Below are 22,451 nucleotides of genomic sequence, written 5' to 3' on the forward strand. Positions count from 1 at the left end.
TGAGCTAGCGAGGCAATACCCCTATGTTGTTCTTTTTAAGTGTCTTTACTTTGGATACCGCTGATATTACCAAGGATACAACATTTTCTACTAAAATTTTAGGCCGACCTAACTCCATAGCATAGTTAATACTGATTAATAAGAAACTAAAGATATTGAAGTTGGCAGTTAATAATCTTACTCCGTAGAGTTAAGGTAGGTCTCAGTGAGTTAAGTAATTCCATTCAGCCTTACATCTCTGTTGGTCAAGCAGCTGTTGCTGCCACAAGGCTGAGTTATGGATGGATACTGCTAGTGGGGATGTGATATTTGGGACCCTCCTCACATGGTATAACATAGTAAAAAGTACCAACCTCAGAAGTTTCAGCAATTCATGTTTAATAATGGTGTACTCATTAACTTACGACTCTTGGGAGACTAGATAACAGCTCTATAACTTTATGCACTGCAGTGAACAAATGCTAAAATATGAGTTTCACTTAACATTAAGTTTGAAATTTAGAATTGTTTTAAGTTATGCCAAATTTTTAGATCAGTGTTAATTAGAAGAGCAGTTTGATTTTTTTCTAGCTACCCACTTGTCATTCCCATTTAGATGCCTCATAGGATTCTCAAGCATAAAAGTATATTTACTGCCTGAACTTGTTTTTCTCCCCACCGGTGTTTTACATTTAGTAAATGGCACAACTTTCACATCCAGGTGGATAAACTGTAGTGTGGGAGTCATCTTTGACTCTCAGCTCTTTAGTTTCTTCTTGTCTCACGTTCACTGTTGTTCATGACATTCCCAGTCACACAGGCCTTTTCATACACATAAAATCCTGCTAACTGAACTCTTCTGGCTCTTAGCACGGCTCAGCTTTTTCATCCTTTAGGTCTTACCTTAAGTGTCACCCCAGAGAAGCCTTCCCTAACTGATCTAAAAAGGTCTCGTTATTTTCTTAGAACTGTTCTTTTTTTCACAGTATTTATTATTATAATTATTTATAATTGTGTACTAAACAAGTACATTTTTTGTACCATTAGATCATTAAACTCCACTGAAGGCAGACAGTGTCTCATTTGTTTGACATTTAGCTTATAGCCCAATGCCTAGGACAAAGTAAATGTGGAATAAAATGGTGAATGCATGAAAAAAGAATGAATAAAAAGGATCCTTCATGCCTCGTAGCCTTCTCTAAGACTTGTTTGTAGTAAGAATGTTTCCATATAGCTGTTTTCTAGGTTGTTAATTTTTTCATTTACTTGGAATTTGACATCTCACCCGTAGTGTTTGAAGATGTGCTCAGAATGATGTCACAGCAAATGATAGTTTTCCCCGTTTGCTTCCTCAACATCTGGGAGTCTGCTAATGGGCATTCTTTATGGCCCTGGTCTGTGGATGCGTTAATAGTCCCTGTTTACTTTTCCATGGCCAGATTTGTCAAGCTCCTTTTCCTGGATCTCATCTCACATAGAATATACTCAAATGTGCAGCATTAGTCAATTATTGTAGGTATGCCAAGATACTTACTATAACAGAAATTTAGCTGTTCATTCCACAAAATACTTATTGAGGGCTTGCTCTATGCCAGGTACTTACCATGTACCAGGTTGTGTTGTAGGCATTTGAGTTATATTAGTAAGTAAAAAAACAATCCTTGCTGTCATGGAGCCTGCATTCTAGTTGAGGGAGACAGACAGTAAATATAATAAAGTAAAACACATAGTCTATTAGAAGGTCATAAGTATTACAGGGGGAAAAAGACCAGGAAATTAGGGAACTTTGGGAATGTCTGAAGGCTGTCATTTTATTTTTTATTTGTATATATATGTGGGACTTGAGCTCATGACCCTGAGATCAAGAGTCGCATGTTCTACTGACTGAGCCAGCCAGCTGCCCATAAAGGCTGTCATTTTAAGGTAGTGTGTAGTGAAGGCTTTATTGAGAAGGTAATATTTGAACAAGAACTTAAGGGAATTGAGTGTTAACCATGTAAATATCTGAGGGAAGAACATTCCAAGCAGAGGAAACAACTAGTACAAAGATGTTAAAGTAAGAGTGTTTCTGTATTAGTAGAATAGGAAAAAGGTAAAGAGAAATGAGGTCAGAGAGGTAACTGGAGGCATGAGGCCATTTGTAGGGACTTTGACTTTTACTGTGAGGGAAATTGGGAGCCATTGTAGAATTTTGAGCAGAGTTGGCGTGTTAAGAATAGACTGAACAGCTTTGTCACATATACTGCAGTCAGAGGTCAGACTGTTAGCATTCCAGAAAATGTTGACATCACTATGAAGGGATGCACGGTTATTGTGAAAGGCCCCGGAGGATCCCTGCGAAGGGACTTCAATCACATCAGTGTAGAACTCCATCTCCTTGGAAGGAGAAAGAAGAGGCTCCAAGTTGACAAATGGTGGGGAAATAAAAAATAACTGGCTACGATTCACATTACCTGTAGTCATGTACAGTATATGATCTGGGGGAGGAGGTGCTCTTGGCTGGCCCAGTTGATAGAGTATGTGACTCTTGACCTGGGGTCATGAGTTTGAGCCCCATGATGGTGTAGAGACTAAAAAAAGAAAAAGAAAAAAAAAAAAACCCACATGATCAAGGGGGCTAAACTAGGCTTCCCTTACAAGATGAGGTCTTTGGTCACTTCCCCATCAACATTGTTATTCAGGAGAATGGTTCTCTTATTGAAGTCTGAAATTTCTTGGGTGAAAAACACATCTGTGGGGTTTAGATGAGGCCAAGTATTGTTTGTTCAGTGTCTCAAGTCCAGAAAGATGAGTTAATTCTTGAAGGAAATGACATTGGACTTGTATCAAACTCAGCTGCTTTGATTTAGCAAGCCACAACAGTTAAAAACAAGGATATCAAAATTTCTGGATAGTATCTGTGTTTCTGAAAAAGGAAGGGTTCAACAGGCTGATGAATAAGATCTAAGTTGTCCAGCTACAGTAATAGCAAGGTGCTGGATGATTTTTCAGACTTATTTGTGGTATTTTAAAGATACAGTAAAAGCTATATTGATTGGCACGGGAGTGGAAGGGGGGTTAGATTAAGCAGGGAGAACAGTTAGGAGGCTATTGTAATCATCTGGGTGAGATGTGGTAGCTTAAATCAGGGTGGTAGCAGTGAAAGTGGTAAGAAATAGTTACATTCTGGGTATATTTTGGAGATAGAGTCAACTGAAGTAAAAGATAACTAGTTTTTGGCCTAAAAATGGAAGGGATGGAGTTACCTTAAATGGGTAACTGAGATGAGGAAGGCTGAGGGTAGATTAAATAGGGAAAAGGGGCTACACATGAGAAGAAAACGCTTTATGGAAGAATAGATACAGAATTATCTCATTTTTGGTAAACAAAAATGTGACCTGAGAACTTATTTAATCTGTAAATTGGCAGAGGTTGTTCACCTTTGAGAAAGCACTTAGCTCTGCTAAACGTCACAAGTATTTTTCATTGACTTACACGGGTAAGTTTCCTTCTGCCCACCAATAAGAGATCATATCAAAGTCTAGACATTACAAGTCTAAAAAGGAAGTAATATCTTGATTTTGTCATTGAAGTATGACATACAGTATATTAAGTGAAATATATTAAGTGAGCAGCTCAATGAATTTTTATATATTAACACACTCATGTAACTCTCATCCAGTTAAGATATAAATATTTCCACCACCCCCAGAAGGCTCCTTCACGCTCTTTCCCAGTCAGTAGCACCTCCGCCCAGGTAACCACTATGCTGAATTCTATCACCGTAGATAACTTTTGGATCAGCATAACTTATTTTTTCTAAGATTTATTTTACAGAGAGAGAGCATACATGCACACATGAGAGCAGGGGGGTGCAGAGGGAAAGGAAGAGAGAGAGAAGCGGACTCCTGCTGAGCGCGGAGCCCATCTCAGGTCTCGATCTCAAAACCCTGAGATCATGACCCGAGCGGAAATCAAGGGTGGACACTTAACCAACTGAGCCAGTCAGGCGCCTCTGGATCAGCATATCTTTTAAAATTAGCATACCTATAATAAAAGGCAAGTCCAAAATTGTGATGGGGAATGATGCTGTGGTGTGGGGACATTGAGCGCGACAGAAAAGTGCTACATAAAGGAAGAGTGTTGTGCATTTATTTCCTAAAATCACATGTACAAAAGCCAGAATAGCCGCTGTACATTTCTACAATGACTTCCAATTATTGTGATACTATTTGCTTCATAATTTGCTTGTTTTTTTTAAGAAAATGTTTTGTAAAATCTAGATAGCTTCATTCTTTTTCATTATATCCTTTTTTTTTTTTTTTTAGCAGCCTGCGCTGTTTTTCTTTATACTTTTTATAATGTTAACAGTACATATAATCATGCTTTTCATTTTATGGGAATACTTGAGTTTTCAAACTTGGTAGAAAATACCAATTTATTTGTAGTATTTGTGGAATTATATTTTATTTGAAATTCCATATTCCAAGGGAAAAGAATCAGCAGTTATTGGCCTTATAAGTATCCTTGAAATGTTTTACAGGTGATGATGAGCAGTCTACACAGATGGCTGCAAGTTGGGAAGATGAGAAAGTTACAGAAGCATCTTCAGACAGTTTTGTTGCTATTAAAATCGATACCAAAAGGTTTGCTTATATAAGTGTTAATTTTTAAATTATTATAACCATTGTCTTTTGTTGTGATTTATGGTGATACTCTTAGAATATAAGAATGTTGATTTTTCTCTAAGGCATATTGGGGCCTTAAATTCTGATTGTCATTTTCCAAATACATTATGGTATCTTCCTGAAAAACTTAAGTTCTGCTGGTCCACCAAGCAGCAATGTGACATGCACCAGAAATGCAAAAGAACTGTGATCCTCAGCTTCTAAGAACTTGGAAGTAACTGTAAATTGTATATCGATTATCTCTGAAAGGTTGACCACTCTTTTGGATCCTATTTTTGGGAATGAAGCTGTTTAATTCAGTAGGATTAAGGACTTTTTTAGGTCCCTCATGGTTCTTGATGTCCACAAGTCTCCATTCCTTCTCCCCGCCCCCCACCCAAAAAATGGTTTGGTTTTTTTTTTGGTTTTTTTTTTTTTTTAGAAAATTTCAAACGTATACAAAAGTAAGTGAATAGTGCAATGAACTCCCATGTACTTGTCAACTACTTTGGTAATTATCAACTTACAGTCAGTCTTGTTTCATCTATACCCCGACCCATTTCCACTCATCCCATATAATTTTGAGGCAAATCTCAGTTATCATGTAACTTCACTGATAAATACTTTTTAACATTAACCTAAATTTAGTACGTGAAAAACTTAATTTTTTAACATAACTGTAATACTTCAAAAATTAGTAATAGTTTCTTAATAGCAAATATCCAACTACTGTTCACATTTTCAGTTGTCTCATCTATGTCACAGTTGTAGTCTTAATTTATTATAGTTTGTTTGGTTCAGGATCCATCAAGGTCCACATGTTGTGATGTGTTGCTCTCTCTCAAGTCTCATTTAGTCTGTAGGATTCCCCCCTCTCTCTCTTTTCTTTACAGTTAATATTTTGGAGAAACTAGGTCATTCGTTCTTTAGTTTCCTACAGTATGGGTTTTGTTGACTGCATCCCTGTTACTGTTACCTAGTTTGTTCCTTTGTCCTCTATTTCCTATAAAGTGACAGTTCGATTCAGGTTAGATTTTTTTTTTCCCCCATCAAGACTACTTCATAAATGGTGGTATGTCTTCCATTCTTCCATTAGAAGGCACATAATGACCTGTGGTCTTGCTTTATGATGTTAGCAGCAGGCATCAGTGATCAGTGCCTAGAAACATTAATTCATTAGCAATTATGAAGTGGTATTCCTGTCCTTTTGATACTGATAATATCGGAATGAGTGAATGATGGTTGAAAATTACTGTCAAGATTAAAATGTTTAGCAATTTACCTGTAAGTGTGTAGGTTTTTGGTTTTTTTTTTTAATTTTATTTGTTTAAGTAATCTCTACACCCAATGTGGGGCTCAAACTCATGACCCTGAGATCCAGAGTCACATGCTCTTCTGGTTGAGCCAGCCAGGTACCCCAGTTTGTAAATTTTTTATTAAAAGTGTTCAGTATTAAAAATGTCATAAAACAGATCATAGTGGTTTGCCTCACAGCAGGAGTTATTGAACTGTATATTTGTTGATACTTTAAAAAAAGAATCTTACCATATTAATCTATATCCTGTCATTTATATCGTCCATTATTTCCAGAAGCACCAGTAATGGCAGGAGAAATGTAGGGGTATATTGGAAACGTGGAAGAAATGAGAATATCAGAGTTCTTGAGGTTATATACAGACTGATGTATCTAGCAATTTTTTTTTTTTTTTTTTGAGAAAGAGAGAGGAAGAGAAAGAGGGGTGGAGGGAGGGGCAGAAGGAGAGGGAGAGAGAGAATCTTAAGTAGGCTCCACGCCCAGTGATGAGCCTGTTGCAGGGCTTAATCTTACATCCCTGAGATCATGACCTGAGCCAAAACCAAGAGTCGGACGCTTAACCAGCTGAGCCACCCAAGAGCTCTGTATCTAGCATTTTTAAAAACAAATTTATTTATTTATTTATTTTCTTTCTTTTTTAAAAACAAATTTCTAAAAGCAGTTGCAGGGATACCTGTGTATAGTGATGGTTGCTGTTTGTTTCATTATGGACTTCCTGCTAATAGAATCTAATGTGTCTTTTAAATGATGAAAAGTAAATTTTATTTATTATATGATAATTATGAAATTATCTAATGTTCTGGGAACATTGTAGTGTGTATTTATTTATGGAGATAGCCTGCATTGAAAATAGACTGGTAGGAAATGCATCAGAAGTTTACAATGGTGGGGCGCCTGCCTGGGTGGCTCAGTGGATTAAGGGTCCCACTCTCGATTTCAGCTCAGGTCATGATCTCAGGGTCCTGGGGTAGAGCCCTGCGTCGGGTCTGTGCTTAGCAGGGAGTCTGCTTGAAGATTCTTTCCTCTTCCTTTGCCCTTCCCCACCCCCAAAATAAATAAATCTTATTAAAAAAAAGCTTACTTTGGTTATTTTTGGGAAAGTAGGTCTCGGTAATTTTTTTCCTTATACTTTCCTATTTTTAGATGTTTTTATGATAATTGTGTTTTTTTTTTAGATAATGAAACAGATTTCTAATTCTTGGAAATTTTAATTTGATTCTTGCTATTATTGATCTACATTGATTAGTATCTCTTACTTGTATCACAATATAAAGTCTCACCTATCCCTGTCCCTAACCCAGTTCCCTTCTCTGGAGTAACCAAATCAAGAAAATTTATTTTTGTCCTCTTTCTTACGTTCTTGTTTATTTTCCTCCCCTTTTTTACAAAAGTGGTAGCATTTTGATATACTTTTTTGTATCTTTTTTTATGATTGCTTAATTAGCAATGTTTTGAATCATTTGTTATTACAAAGTACTGTATTATCATTTGCACAAGTAAATCATAAGCATTTATAAACTCTTGTTACAAGATACTGTATTCAGGTATACTTGCTGCTAAGGAAGCAACATGACAGATACTAACTTGATTTTTAGTCACCAGATCCAACCACCAGTTTGTGGGTTGCAAGAGCAAGTAGCTCTTTAATCTGAACATTATAAAACAAACCAAAAAAGGTCTGTAAAATAAGAATTGCACTTTTCTCCTTCCAACTGATGACTACGAAAGGAGCTAGTACTTTCAGAAAAATCATTTTAATTGGTTCAGTTTTATAAAAACAGAGTATTTGGGAAATGCATGCATCTAGTAATTTTCTGTTTGATTTTGTTTTACAGTGAAGCCTGCCTACAATTTTCACAAATCTGTATCCTTTCAATAAGGAATTGGTTTGATACATATTTTGCTTGAGGATTTGCCTTTCTTTTGGTTAATTCATGACATTTTGAAATTATTCATTTTTATTTAGGAACTCTTACATTCTTGTTTATGGAAACTTTATGCTACTAAGTGTCCTTTGAGATAATACATTGTAGCACGGGGGATCATAGAGAGGTTTTTTTATGTTCAATATCTGGAAAGCAATATGGAGCAGTTTGCTTGGAATGTTAGAAGTTGTCAAGAGGCAAGATAGATGTAAAAGTTACAATAGAGGGGAATTTAGTGGATATTCTCCATTCAGTTATACAATACAAATAAATCATACATCAGTTAATCTATCACATGCATGACAACCATAATGATAAGGTAGTTGAAATTATTTGGTAAACATGTTAGCTGATAACATTGTGAAATTCACAAAGGTTTGTTTTGTTATCAATAGTATTTCATAAAATTATCCCCTTGTTTTTCATGAGTCGTTAGACTTAATTAAATTGTACAGATCCCGTAGTGTGTGTTCCATCCAGTTTCTTTATTGGAGACAGTGGAATTCCCTTGGAAGTAATAGCAGGAAGTGTTTCTGCAGATGAACTTGTTACCAGAATTCATAAAGTCCAGCAGGTGAGAAGGAACAGAATTTCTTTGTCATAAACATGAGAAAATAGTATGTTAGAAACTTCAATGTCAGACATTGGAATATTTTTGGAGCTGCTCTGTATAATCAGGAACCTGCCATGCCATTAAACTTAAAAGGTAGTAAATACTATTTTCCTGGATTGGTTTTGAAAATAGCACTGTGAAGTTATAAATACTTGACCCTAATGAGTGACTTCTTACTATCCCTTCTTTTCTCCCTCACTCAGCTACTAATACACATCACCATTACTTTGTTGCAAGAGAGAGGTTGCACATTAAGGTCCCGAACTGTACTGCTTGACACATTTTAAGGAATTTAGTCAGTTTCTCATTAGCATCCTCTTTGGGCAGATGGCTAAGATAGCTTGAAACTTTTTTCCTTGAATTCTAATTTGAAGGAAAATCAGTGTGCTTTGAAAATCTTTTTACGCTCTTGTTACATTGTAGTTGAATTCCACAATGTGATTATGCCATATTGAGGATTGTACAGTTTAGATTCATCTACTTAGAAAGTTTAGTACTCTTCCCTCCTATAGAAACAACTGACTTGTATTTTGGCCTCATCTGCCAGGTAGGTTTAGATTCTTACCTGTTCATTAAAGTCCAGTGTGTTTTCTCCCTAGATGCACTCATTAAAAGGTGAAACATCGGTGGCAAATGGCAGCCGGTCAGAAAGTTCAGTCTTATCTCCACCCACCTCACGTGAACCAAACAACACTTCTGAAAACTCTCAGTCTAGAAATGTGGAGCTTTGTGAGACATCACCCACTTCTGATAGAAAGTCAGATTCTGCAACAGGTAAATTTTAATGTACCCTTTTGTTTATAGTAGAAATACTCCATCACTTTGTTTTAAAGGCCAGGGATTAATATCCTTAAAAATAAAAATATGTGTTTCTCCTCTGTCACATTCATTTAACTTAAAATTTAAGGGTTGTCCTAAGTACAGGTGTTGGTCATATAGTGGCAGAAGAGGATAAAGTCAGTGACTATGCCTTTCTTTCTTTTTTTTAATTTTAATGTTTTTTTATTATATTATGTTAGTCACCATACAGTACATCCCTGGTTTCCGATGTAAAGTTCGATGATTCATTAGTTGCATATAACACCCAGTGCACCATACAATACGTGCCCTCCTTACTACCCATCACCGGTCTATCCCATTCCCCCAAGTGACTATGCCTTTCAAATCCAGATAGGCAACAGTCCAGAATAGTTGATCTATAATTTATTTTACTGTGCTATAGTTCAGGTACTGTCATGACACTTAACAATTTTATAAATATCTTTCTGGCCAGAGGATTTTGAAAGGTCCAAATGTACTAATATATTTGGAATTGTTTTTATAACCTATAAGATACCATACACACTTAAAAAATAGTATTTGTATTCTTAGAAATTAGAATTAAAAGATAACTGTAAAATTGTGGAAATAAGATGTGACTGCAGAGGGGTTCATAGAAAAAGGCAAAAGAGAAAATTTATACTACGTATTAGGGATTGTGTTCAGAGTTTCTTGGTGTAATATATCTTTGTATTGGGCAACACAGAGTTAGATAAATTAAGAAGTTAGTAGATTAGTATCCTAAAAGATAATCCTGCTCTAGCATCCCAGATAGATAATTATCAAGCCTCTATTTGATGACAGGAAGCTCATTACCTTACAAGGAAGCCTATTGTCAAAGTCCTAGTTTTTAGAAAAACTCTTCTTTGTATTGAGGTGAAATGTGATGCCCTGTAATTTCTCATTAACTTTAGTGCTAGTTATGAAGTTACACAGAACAGCTGCCAGGTCCCCTCTTTAGTAGTCTCATTTTGAGGTTTTACATCTACAGATCTCTCAAATTCTGGATGCATACAGAACTAGGGATGCTATAGTGAATGTAGCCCATTCAGCTGTGTAGCAGGATACTTATCTTTTACATTTACCTGCTTATTTATCATTGCCAAATTCTTCATTCCCTTTTGAATATGTTTTCCTCTGGTATCATTTTCTTTCAGCCTGAAAAATTTCCCCTAGCTTTTCTTTTCTTTTGTTTTCTTTTTTTAAAGATTTATTTATTTATTTATTTATTTATTTATTTATTTATTTGAGATAGAGAGGGCATGCCCGAGTGGAGGGAGGAGCAGAGGGAGAGAATTTTCAAGCAGACTCCCTGCTGGGTGTGGAGCCGAGTACATGACCCTTGAGAATATGACCTGAGCTGAAACCGAGAGTCAGACATTTAACTGTTGGATCGTGTGTCAAAAATTTTTGGATTTTATCTTGTACATTGTTGTAGACACTCTGGAGACTGTTATATTCCTGCAAACTGTGTTGATGCTTTTGTTTCAGTAGGCACTTAACTAACTTTAACTTAAACTCTGTCTTGCCTGAAGTGTGAGTAGAAGCTCTAATCTCAGTTTTTGTAGCTTTTTGTAGCTCTTTGTAGCCCAACTTGGGGCTTGAACTCATGACCCTGAGATCAAGATCTGAGCTGAAATCAAGAGTCAGTCACTTAACTGACTGAGCCATGCAGGTGCTCCTAAAAGATGAGAACTGTAAAAAAAAAAAAAAAAAAAAAAACAAACAAACCCACAAATCGGTATCCCTTAAGAAACCTAGAAAGTTGAATAGTTATTCCTTTTAATCATTAATTATGTGGGCAATATTTACATTACATTAAATTTTTGTTTATTTGGAGTCCAGTATATTATTATTGCTTGATGAGTCTTTCCTTTTTCTTTCTTTTTTTTTTTTGAGTCTTATTTTTCATTTCATAAATAGATTCCCATTCTCACTGGTTTTTTTTCTGTAGCTTCCTACAGTCTTGATTTTACTGCATTCTTTTTTAAAGTTTTTATTTTAATCACCCAGTGCTCATCACAAGTGTAGTCCTTAATCCCCATCACCTATTTCATCCATCCCCCCACCCATCTACCTCCCTTCTGGTAACCATCAGTTCTTTACAGTTAAGAGTCTGTTTCTTGGTTTGTGTCTCTTTTTTCTCCCTTTGCTCATTTGTTTTGTTTCTTAAATTCCCCTTAGGAGTGAAATCATTCCGTATTTGTCATTCTCTGACTGACTTACTTTACTTAGCATTATACTCTCTAGCTCTATCCATGCAGTTGCAAATAGCAAGATTTCATTTTTAACGGCTGAATAATATTCCATTGTGTGTGTGTGTGTGTGTGTGTGTGTGTGTGTATATACACACACACACACACACACACCACATCTTCTTTATCCATTCATCAGCCAGTGGACGTTGAGCTGTTTCCATAATTTGGCTATTACAAATAATGCTGCTATAAACATAGGGTTACATGTATGCCTTTGAATTAGTGTTCTTTGAGTAAATACCCAGTGGTGCGATTGCTGGGTCATAGGATAGTTCTATTTTTAACTTTTCAAGAAACCTTCATACTGTTTTTCAGAGTGGCTGCACCAGTTTGCATTCCCATCAATAGTACAAGAGGGTTTCCCTTTCTCCGTATTCTCTTCAACACTTCTTTTTTATTTTAGCCATTCTGACAGGTGTGAGGTGATACCACAGTCTAGTTTGATTTACATTTCCCTAATAAGTGATGATGAGCATCTTTTCATGTACATGTTGGCCATTTGGATGTCTTCTTTGGAGAAATGTCTGTTCATATCTTCTGCCGATTTTTTAATTGGATTATTCATTTTGGGGGTGTTGAGGTTTTAAGATTTTTTTTTAAGATTTCTATGTATTAAAGAGTACATGTGAGTGGGGGGAGGGGTGGAGGGAGAGGGAGAGGGACAAGCAGACTCCCCGCTGAGCACAGAGTCCAATGCAGGCCTGGACCCCATGACCCTGAGACCATGACCCAAGCTGAAATCAAGAGTTGGATGCCCAACAGACTGAACTACCCTGGCACCCCTAAGGTTTTATTTTTAAGTAATCTTCATACCTAGTGTGGGGCACAAACTCACAACCCCAAGATTAAGAGTCTCGTGTTCCACCAAGTGAGCCAGCCAGTTGCCCCATAGGTGCTGAATTTTTGTTTTTTTATGTATTTTTGTTACTAACCCTTTATCAGATATGTCATTTTGCAAATACCTTCTTCCATTCCAGAGGTTGCCTTTTAGTTTTGTTGATTGTTTACTTTGCTATGCAGAGTAGTCCCAGTAGTTTTTGCTTTTGTTTCCCTTGCCTTGGAACACACATATAGTAAGATGTTGTTACAGTTGATGTCAGAAGAACTACTGCCTGTGCTGTCTTCTAGGATTTTTATGGTTTCAGGTCTCACATTTGGGTCTTCAATCCATTTTGAGTTTGTTTTTGTGTATGGTGTAAGAAAGTGGCCCAGTTTCATTCTTTTGCATGTAGCTGTCCAGTTTTCCCAGCACCTTTTGGTGAAGATTCTTTTTCCCATTGCATATTTTTTCCTGCTCTGTGGAAGATTAATTGACCATATAAGTTGTAGCTTTATTTTTGGTTTTCTGTTGTGTTCTGTTGATCTATGTGTATTTTTGTGTCAGTACTATAGTGTTTTGATTATTACTGCTTTGTGATATAATTTGGAGTTCATAATTGTGATGCCTCCAATTTTGTTTTTCAAGATTGCTTTGACTATTTGGGGCTTTTTTGTAGTTCCATACAAATTTTAGGATTGTTTGTTCTAGTTCGTTGAAAAATGCTATTGGTATTTTGATAGAGACTGTATTAAATGTGTACATTACTTTGGGTAGTATAGACTTTTTTTTTTTTTTTTTTTAAGATTTTACTTATTCATTTGACAGAGCATAAGCAGGCAGAGTAGCAGGCATGGGCAGAGGGAGAAGCAGGCTCCCTGCTGAGCAAGGAGCCTGATACGGAGCTCAATCCCAGGACCCTGGGATCGTGACCCGAGCCAAAAGGCAGTCACCCAACCAACTGTGAGCCACCCAGGTGCCCTGGTAGTGTAGACATTTTACTAATACTTATTCTTTCAGTCCGTGGGCATAGCATATCTTTCCATTTCTCTGTGTATCTTCACTTTCTTTCATCAGTGTTTTATAGTTTTCGGGAGTACTGATCTTTCACCTCTTTGGGTTTGTTCCTAGGTATCTTAATTATTTTTAGTCTAGTTGGAAATGGGATTATGTTCCTAATTTCTCTTTCTGCTGCTTCATTGGTGCATAGAAATGTAACAGGTTTCTGTGCAATGGTTTTGTTACCTGCAACTTTACTGAATTCATTTATCAGTTCTAACAGTTATTTGGTGGAGTCTTTCGGGTTTTCTCTATTTAATATCATGTCATCTGTAAATAGTGAAAGTTTTACTTCTTCCTTGCCGTTTTGGATGCCTTTTATTTCTTTTTGTTGTCTCATTGCCTAGGCTAGGACTTCCAGTACTGTGTTGAATTAAAGTGGTGACAGTGGCCATCCTTATTTTGTTCCTGACCTTAGGGGAAAAGCTTTTTCCCCATTGAGGATAATATTAGCTGTGAGTTTTATATATATATATGGCCTTTATTATGTTGAGGTATGTTCTCTCTAGACTTACTTTGTTGAAACTTTTTGTCATGAATGGATGTTGTACTTTGTCATATGCTTTTTCTCTATTGACATGATTATGTGGTTCTTATCCTTTCTCTGTATTGATGTGGTGTATCACGTTGATTGATATGTGAATGTTGAGCCCCCTCGGAACCCATGAATAAATCCCATTTGATTGTGGTGAATGATTTCTTTTTATTTTTTATTTCTCTAAGTAAACTGTACCCCCATGTGGAGCTTGAACTAGACCCTGAGATAAAAAGTCACATGTTCTGCCAGCTGAGCCAGGCACTTCATGGTGAATGATTTTTTTTTTTTTAATGTATTGTTGTATTCAGTTTAGTAGTATTTTGTTGGGGATATTTGCATATGTGTTCATCAGAGATATTGGCCTGTAGTTTTCTTTTAGTTTGTTGTCTATTTGGTTTTGGTATCAGGGTAATGCTAGCCTCATGGAATATATTTGGAAGTTTTCTTTCCTTTTCTAGTTTTTGGAATTGTTTGAGAAGAATAGGTATTAACTCTTCCTTAAATGTTTGGTAGAATTTGCCTGTTAAGCCATCTGGTCCTGGACTTTTTGTTTCTTGGGAGTGTTTCGATTACTGATTCAGTTTCTTTGTTGGTGGTTGGTCTGTTCTAATTTTCTCTTTCCTTCCGGTTTCTGTTTTGGTAGTTTATATGGTTCTAGGTATTTATCCATTTCTTCTGGGTTGTTCAGTTTGTTGGCATATATTTTATTACAATATTCTCTTACAGTTGTTTGCATTTCTGTGGCATTGGTTGTTATTTCTCTTCTCTCACTTTGTTGATTCTATGTATTTGAGTCCTTTCTCTTTTTTTCTTGTTATGTCTCACTAGAGGTTAATCAGTTTTACTGATTTTTTCCCCCAGAAAACCAGCTCCTGATTTCATTGATCTGTTCTCATGTTTTTTAGTTTCGATTTCACTTATTTCTGCTCTGTATTATTTCCTTCCTTCTGCTGCTTTTAGGTTTTGTTGGTTGTTCTTTTTTTTTTGCTTTTTTATGTATAAGGTTAGGTTGTTTGAGATTTTTCTTGCTTCTCTGGGTAGGCTTGTATTGCTATAAATATTCCTCTTAATACTGCTTTTGCTGCATCCTAAAGGTTTTGAAGTATTGTGTTTACATTTTGATTTGTTTCTGTGTGCTTTTTATTTCTTCTTGTATTTCCTGGTTTGACCCATTCATTGTTCAGTAGCATATTATTTAACCTCCATGTATTTGTGGTCTTTCCAGATTTTTTCTTGTGGTTGACTTCTAGTTTCATAGTGCTATGGTCAGACAAGATGCACAGTATGACTTAAGTGTTTTTGAATTTGTTGAGGCTTGTTTTGTGGCCTAATAATGTGATCTCTTCTAGAGAATGTTTCAAAAGAATGTGTGTCGTGCTGCTTTAGGATGGAATGTTCTTGATATATCTGTTAAATCCATTTGGTTCATTGGGTGTGTATGCCCCTTTGAATCACTGTTTTTGTATTCTTTGGATAAATACTTAGTAGTGCAATTGCTGGGTCATAGGGTAGGTCTGTTTTTTACTTTTTGAGGAACCTCCATAGCAGCACTATCCACAGTAGCCAGAATATGGAAAGAGCCCAAATGTCCATTGATGGATGAATGGATAAAGATGTGGCATACACACACACACACACACACAATGGAATCTTATTCAGCCATCAAAAAGAATGAAATCTTGCCATTTGCAATGACATGGATGGAACTAGAGTGTATTATGCTAAGTGAAGTAAGAGAAAGACAAATACCATATGATTTCACTCATGTGGAATTTAAGAAACAAAACAGATGAACTTAGGGGAAGGGAAGGAAAATTAAAATAAGATAAAAACAGAGAGGGAGGCAAACCATAGAAGACTCTTAACTATAGAGAACAAACTGAGGGTTGCTGGTGGGGAGGTAGGTGGGGGGATGGATTAAATGGGTGATGGGCACTTGTTGTAATGAGCACTGGGTATTATATGCAGGTGATGAATCACTAAATTCTACCCCTGAAACTAATATTACACTATATGTTAACTAATTTGAATTTAAATAAATATCTTGAAAGAAAAAAAATCCATCTGGTTCAGTGTGTCATTCAAAGCCATTGTTTCCTTGTTGATATTCTGTTTAGATGATCTGTCCAAAGATATAATTGGGGTGTTCAAGTCCTCTACTATTATTGTATTATTATTGATTAGTTCCTTTATGTTTATTATTAACTGTTTTATGTATTTGAGTACTTCCATGTTGGATACATGAATATTTATAATTACTATATTTTCTTATTGGATTGTCCCCTTTATTATTATATAGTGTCCTTCTTTGTGTCATTGTAGTCTTTGTTTTAAAGTCTATTTTGTCTAATATAAGTATTGCTACTCTAGCTTTATTTTGACATCCATTTGTATGATAAATGTTTCTTCATCTCCTCACTTTTTTTTTTTTTTTTAAGATTTTATTTATTTGAAAGAGAGAGCATGAGCAGGGGAAGGGGCAGAAGGAGAGGGAGAAGCAGACTCCCTGTTGAGCAGGGAGCCCCATGCGGGGCTCAGTCCCAGGACTCTGGAATCATGACCTGAGCTGAAGGCAGACACTTAACTGACTGAGCCACTCAAGCACCCCATCCCCTCATTTTCAGTGCAAGTGTATTTAGGTCTAAGTTGAGTCTCTTATAGGCAGCATATAGATGGGTCTTATTTTTTTATCCATTCTGTCACACTTTGTCTTTTGATTGGGGTTGTAGTCCATTTACATTCAAAGTAATTATTGATAGATATGTATTTATTGCCAGTTTATTACTTGTTTTGTGTTTGTTTCTAAAGATTTTCTCTGATCCTTGTCTTTCTCTCTTTCATGGTTTGCTGATTTTCTTCAGTGACATATTTGGATTTCTTTATTTTTTTTCTTTGCTTATTTAGTGGTTTTTTGATTGGTGATTTTCATTAGCTTTGTACATAAGATCTTCTGTATATATCTGTAGTCTGTTTTAAAGTTGATGGTGGTTAAGTTTGAACCAATTTTCCTCCCCATGTTTCAGGTATTTGGTGTTATATTTTGCCTCATTTTATTTTGTGAACTCCTTGACTGATTTTTTTACATAAATATTCATTTTTACTACTTTTGTGTTTCCTACCTTCATACTGTCATTTTTGGTCTTTCCTTTCCACTCAGAGTTCCCTTTTAATGTTACTTGCAGGGCTGGTGTAGCAGTCATGAGCTCCTTTAGTTTTTGTTTGTCTGAGAAACTCTTTATCTCCTCTTTTCTGAATGATAGCCTTGCTAGATAGAGTATTCCTAGCTGCAGGTTTTTGCCTTTCAGCACTTTGAATATATCGTGTCACTCCTTTCTGGCTTGGAATGTTTCTGGTGAAAAATGCCCTGATTGCCATATGGTGTTTCCTTTGTATATAACTGTCTTCTTTTGTCTTGATGCTTAATATTTTTTCTTTTCTTTTCTTCTTTTAAGATTTTATTTTTGAGTAATCTCTATACCCAATGTGGGGCTCAAACCTACAGCCCTGAGATCAAGAGTTACACACTCTACTGATTGAGCCAGACAGGCACCCCTTAATATTTTTTCTCTCTTTCTGCATTTTGCCATATGTCTTCATGTGGATCTACTTTTATTGATTTTGTTGAGGGTTCTCTGTGCATCCTGTATCTGGAGATCTGTTTCCTTCCCCAGATTTGGGACGTTTTCAGCTATTATTTCTTCACATAAATTCTCTGCCCCCTTTTCTCTCTCTCCTTCTTCTGGGACCCCTGTAATACGAATTTTATGTTTGATGGTGTCGCTGAGTTCCCTAAGTCTATTCTCGTTTTGCATAATTCTTTTTTCTTGCTTTTGTTCGGTTTGATTACTTTCCATTACTCTTGTCTCCTAGGTTATTAATTCATTCCTCTGCTTCTTCCAGTGTGCTGTTCATTCCATCAAGTGTGTTTCTCCTTTTGTTTATTGAGCCATTTATCTCTGCTATGTTCTTTCTTTCTTTTTTTTAAAGATTTTATTTATTTGAGAGAGAGAGAGCATGCATGCATGCATGAGTGAGGGGGAGTGGCAGAGGGAGAAGCAGACTCCTTGTTGTGCAGGGAGCTCGAGGCAGGGCTTGATCCCAGGACTCTGAGATCATGACCTGAGCTGAAGGTAGCTGCCTAACTGACTGAGCCACCCAGGCAACCCTCTGCTGTGTTATTTCTTATTTCTGTGTTAATGGTCAATGATGTCCTCTATTCTTTTCTCAAGTCCTGTGAGTATCCTTACGATCATTGCTTTAAATTCTCCATCAGTCATGTTACTGATATCTGTTTTGCTTAGATCTCCAGCTGTGGCCTTGTCCTGTTCTTTTATTTGGGACAGATTCCTCTGTCTTCACATCTTGTTTAAGTCTCTGTGCCTGTTTCTGTGTGTTAGGAAAGTCTGCTACGTCTTCTGTTCTTGAGGGGAATGGTTTAATGAAGAAGAGGTCCTGTAGTGCCCTGCGGTGTAGCGTCCTCTGTTCCCCAGGGTCTGTGTTTCTGGGAGTGTGTCCAGTGTGTGCTTTGTGCACTCTGTTGTGACCTGGCTGCATTATGCTTCAGGCCAGTTGTCTGCGATGCTCTCTTTGTCTCTTCATCGTTTGTGGACAGTGTTTGGTTCCTGGCCTGAAAGTGGTGAGTTTTAACTAGCTGTGCCCTGGTCTGCTTGTGAAATGAGACCTGTCACCACTGCTGCCAGAATTGAGTCCTCACTATACTCGGGGGCTAGGAGATGTGGTGTGAGCAGGGAGTTGGGCAGATCTTTCAGGAAAGGGTGTTCACCATGCCGGGACTGAGGCAAATGTGACTGGGAAGGGTAGTTTTTCCAGAGCATGAGGGGGCAGGGTGGCAGGGCTTGTTGTAAGCAAGTTAGGTAGCAAGTGTGGGGGCTGTGTTGTTTCCCACTGGTGGCTGTGTTTATGCTGAGTAGTGAGGGAGGGAAATGGTGCTGGCCAGTTCCTTTGTTTCTGGAGGGGTCTGTCTGTCAATGCTGCCTCCCTGGGGACACAATCTGAGATGAGCAACTCACCTCTCCACTATGTGCTCTAGGCACTCTTTAGATCACTGTTTCCATGTTGCATGTCTGTGGGCTGTTTGCTCTGCCTTTTCTCGAAGAGCAACCCCAGTGTCCTCATAGCTCTCCCAGAGCCAAGCACACTGACCTTTAAAACTCCAGGCTTTAAGCCCTGCTTGTTAGAAGAACTCATGAAATTTGGGCCCTCTTGCTTTCCAAGCTGGTCGCTATGGGGGTTCATCTTTCCTTTGCACTCCCCTGTCTTGTCTGTTTCTCACCCTTCTCCACAACCACAGTCCTCTCTCCACCTCAACATCCATGATTCGTTTTTCCTACGAAGTGTGTCTGCATTTCCTACGTTCTTCGATGTGATTTCTTTTCTGCATTTAGTTGTGGAGTATGTTCTGCCAGTCTTCAGGCCGATTACTGGTGTATTTAGGATAATTTCATAGTTACCTATTTGTATTTGTGAGATGAGGCCAGCCTAGGGTCCTCCTACTTCACCTCCATCTTCCCCTCCACCTGGACTTTGCCGCATTCTTATGGTATTACGTAAATATTCTTCTAAGTTGGTAGTTAAAATTATAGGCTTGATCAGATTTAGGTTCATTATATATATATTTTTTGGCAAGACTGCTTTGTAAGTGGAGCTATATTATGCCTAATTGTCCAGTTATGTTTTTAAACCTAAAGTTAGAACTTCTAATAAATTTTCATTATGTTTGGATGTTTATCAGTTGTTTTAGCTTAATGTTTTTTGAAAACATTGGAACTTTTCATTCATTAATTACCTGTTAAATATGACTGCTAATATAAGCTGTTTCATGCATAAAGTTATAAATGTGTATTCTGTACTTTTAAGTCATTTACAAAATGCCAAAGAAACTCTGCCATGCCATTGGAAATCTTACAGTATATGACATCTATCCATTTTTCTTTGTTTTTAGTCATAGATCCATCTAACTGTATTGTTGTTCAGCACTTTTTTTCCCAACTGTCTACAAGTTATCTTCCAAAGTTCTGTTTTTTGCTATATTAAGATATGAATGTCCTTGGCATTCATTTTATTTACTAAAGAAATTGATTTGTTTCCTATTAAACACACACCAGATGCTAGTGGTTACCACTTCTTATTCAAGGGTTGCATTTAGTGATGTGCCAGTAAATATTTAAGAAGAGGCTCTGGTGGGGGTTGGGAGTATTTGGTATATTGGCAGTATTTGGTAATTTCCAAGGTGTAAACACTCCTGCTATGGCTGATTTCAGACAACCTAGGTGATGCCCCTGAATGCAGAGGTGGGAATAGATGTGCATAATCAGCTCGACTTAGTAATTCTCGTATTTCCACCACCGCTGTAATAGATGAAGCACTTACTTTGTGTTATCTTAGTAAAAGTCTAAGCATTTTATTTGAATTAACGTACATCAACAGAATGACTCTGTGAAGTTACTGTTGCCATTTTATAGATAAGACCCAGATTAAGTAATTTACTAAAGTAATAGAACAGGATTTGAATCCAGATTTTGTTGCTTCATAGTCCTTGCTCCTTCAAAGATCAAAAATGTAAGAAGAATCAAGTTAGTCGCGAGTGGTAAGGAAGAAAATGGCAGAGGTTCTAAAGGGAAGTACCAGAGCGTAGCTATTCTCTACAGGGCAAGGAGAAAATTCTGGCCTTCAGGAAATTTTTTTTTCAAGATTTTATTTACTTATTTTTTTTTTGAGAGAGAGAGTGAGTGCACAAGCAGGGTAGGAGCAGAGGGAGAAGGACAAGCAGTCTTTGCGCTGAGTAAAGATCCTGACAAAGGGCTCAATCTCATGACCCGGAGATCATGACCTGAGCTGAAATCAAGAGTCAGACGCTTAACTGACTGAACCCACCCAGACACCCCAGGAAATTTTTTAAAGTATACAGATCTTCGTTGATTTATGATGGGGTTACAGCCTGACACACCCATTTAAGTTGAAAATATTCTAAGTCAGAAATGCATTTAGTACACCTAAACTACTGAACATTTTAGCTTAGTCTAGCCTACCTTAAACATGCTCAGAACACTTACAGTAGCCTACAGTTGGGTGAAGTCCTCTAACACAAAGCCTGTTTTATAATGAAGTGTTGACTCTCTGATGTAATTTATTGACTACTGTAGTGAAAGTGAGAACAGAATGATTTATGGGTGCAGAATGATATAAGTGTGTTGTTTGTCCTTGTGATTTTGTGGTTGACTGAGAGCTGCCACTGTCCATTATCACAAGACAGTATCTTAGTGCATATCTGTAGCCCAGGAAAAGATCAAAATTGGAAGTATGGTTTCTAGAATGCATATCACTTCTACACCATCATGGAGTCAAAAAACTGTAAGGCAAACCATAGTTAAGTTGGGGGCCATCTAGTACTAGTGTAGATACAAATAGCTTCTCTAAGGAATTACTCTGGTTTGCAAAAGCAGATCACTTGTGCCAGTGTAAGTCTAGAGTGATACCCAGATCAGACTTTGCCTCTAGAGCTTTACATATGACTGTGGCCACTGTACTGGACAGCATAGATATTGGCCAACGATGCTCTAGAGTGAAGCCTGCCCATGGTCAGTCATGCTTACTCTACTTTTGTTATATTCCCCTCCTGCCAGATTAATACTTCTTCATGTTTTCCCTTTGACCCTGACTTTAGTGGCCCTCAACAGGGTAACTGCCTTATTTTCCACTTATATACTGTTGTATCCAGATCCAAATGCCAGAATTAGTAATTGTTCGTTTCCCTCCTTCCCTTTCTTTCCCTTTCTTTCTTTCTTTCTTTCTTTCTTTCTTTCTTTCTTTCTTTCTTTCTTTCTTTCTTAAGTAAACTCTACGTCCAATGTGGGGCTCAAACTCACAACCCTGAACCACAGGCTCTTAAGTGACTGAGCTAGCCAGGTGCCCCAGTAATCCACTCATTTCTTTCTTTTTTTTTTTTTTTAAAGATTTTATTTATTTGACAGAGAGAGAGACAGCCAGCGAGAGAGGGAACACAAGCAGGGGGAGTGGGAGAGGAAGAAGCAGGCTCCCATCGGAGAACCCTGATGCGGGGCTCGATCCCAGAACTCTGGGATCACACCCTGAGCCGAAGGCAGATGCTTAACGAGTGAGCCACCCAGGCGCCCCAATCCACTCATTTCTTATCTTCTCACATTGTTAGGAAAAATTTGTAATGTTTTATAAGATTAACAAACGTAACCCAGAACATTTATACCTTAAAAAAATTGGCATTAAATATAATATTCTTATTTCTTTTTATTAAATAATTAAGGAGGCGAAAGTTCGGGCCATGCCAATCCATCTCAGGAGCCTGGTGGATGTTCAAATCAGAGACCTCCGGAGGACCTCACTGTCAGAGTGGAAAGGTTTGCTCTTATTTTTGCAAATAGTATTTTTAAAAGAGAGTTGTTTTCAATTATTTCATTAATTTGAATAGAAAAATTACACAAATGAA

The 22,451-nt window shown here is 37.2% G+C and overlaps 1 protein-coding gene across 1 annotated transcript in view; it reads left to right on the forward strand.

The window, feature by feature from the left end:
* UBXN4 (UBX domain protein 4) overlaps positions 1-22,451 on the forward strand; it is a 51,345-nt gene that overhangs the window by 3,025 nt on the left and 25,869 nt on the right. The window contains exons 2-6 of the mRNA XM_045782861.2: positions 4,502-4,604; positions 7,776-7,804; positions 8,321-8,439; positions 9,078-9,252; positions 22,269-22,362. Coding sequence (XP_045638817.2) covers positions 4,502-4,604; positions 7,776-7,804; positions 8,321-8,439; positions 9,078-9,252; positions 22,269-22,362 — 520 coding nt within the window. The remainder of the gene's footprint in view (positions 1-4,501; positions 4,605-7,775; positions 7,805-8,320; positions 8,440-9,077; positions 9,253-22,268; positions 22,363-22,451) is intronic.

Source organism: Ursus americanus, chromosome 1, assembly GCF_024610735.1.
Source record: "Ursus americanus isolate L20-20 chromosome 1, mUrsAme1.1.p, whole genome shotgun sequence".
Classification (NCBI taxonomy): Eukaryota; Metazoa; Chordata; class Mammalia; order Carnivora; family Ursidae; genus Ursus; species Ursus americanus.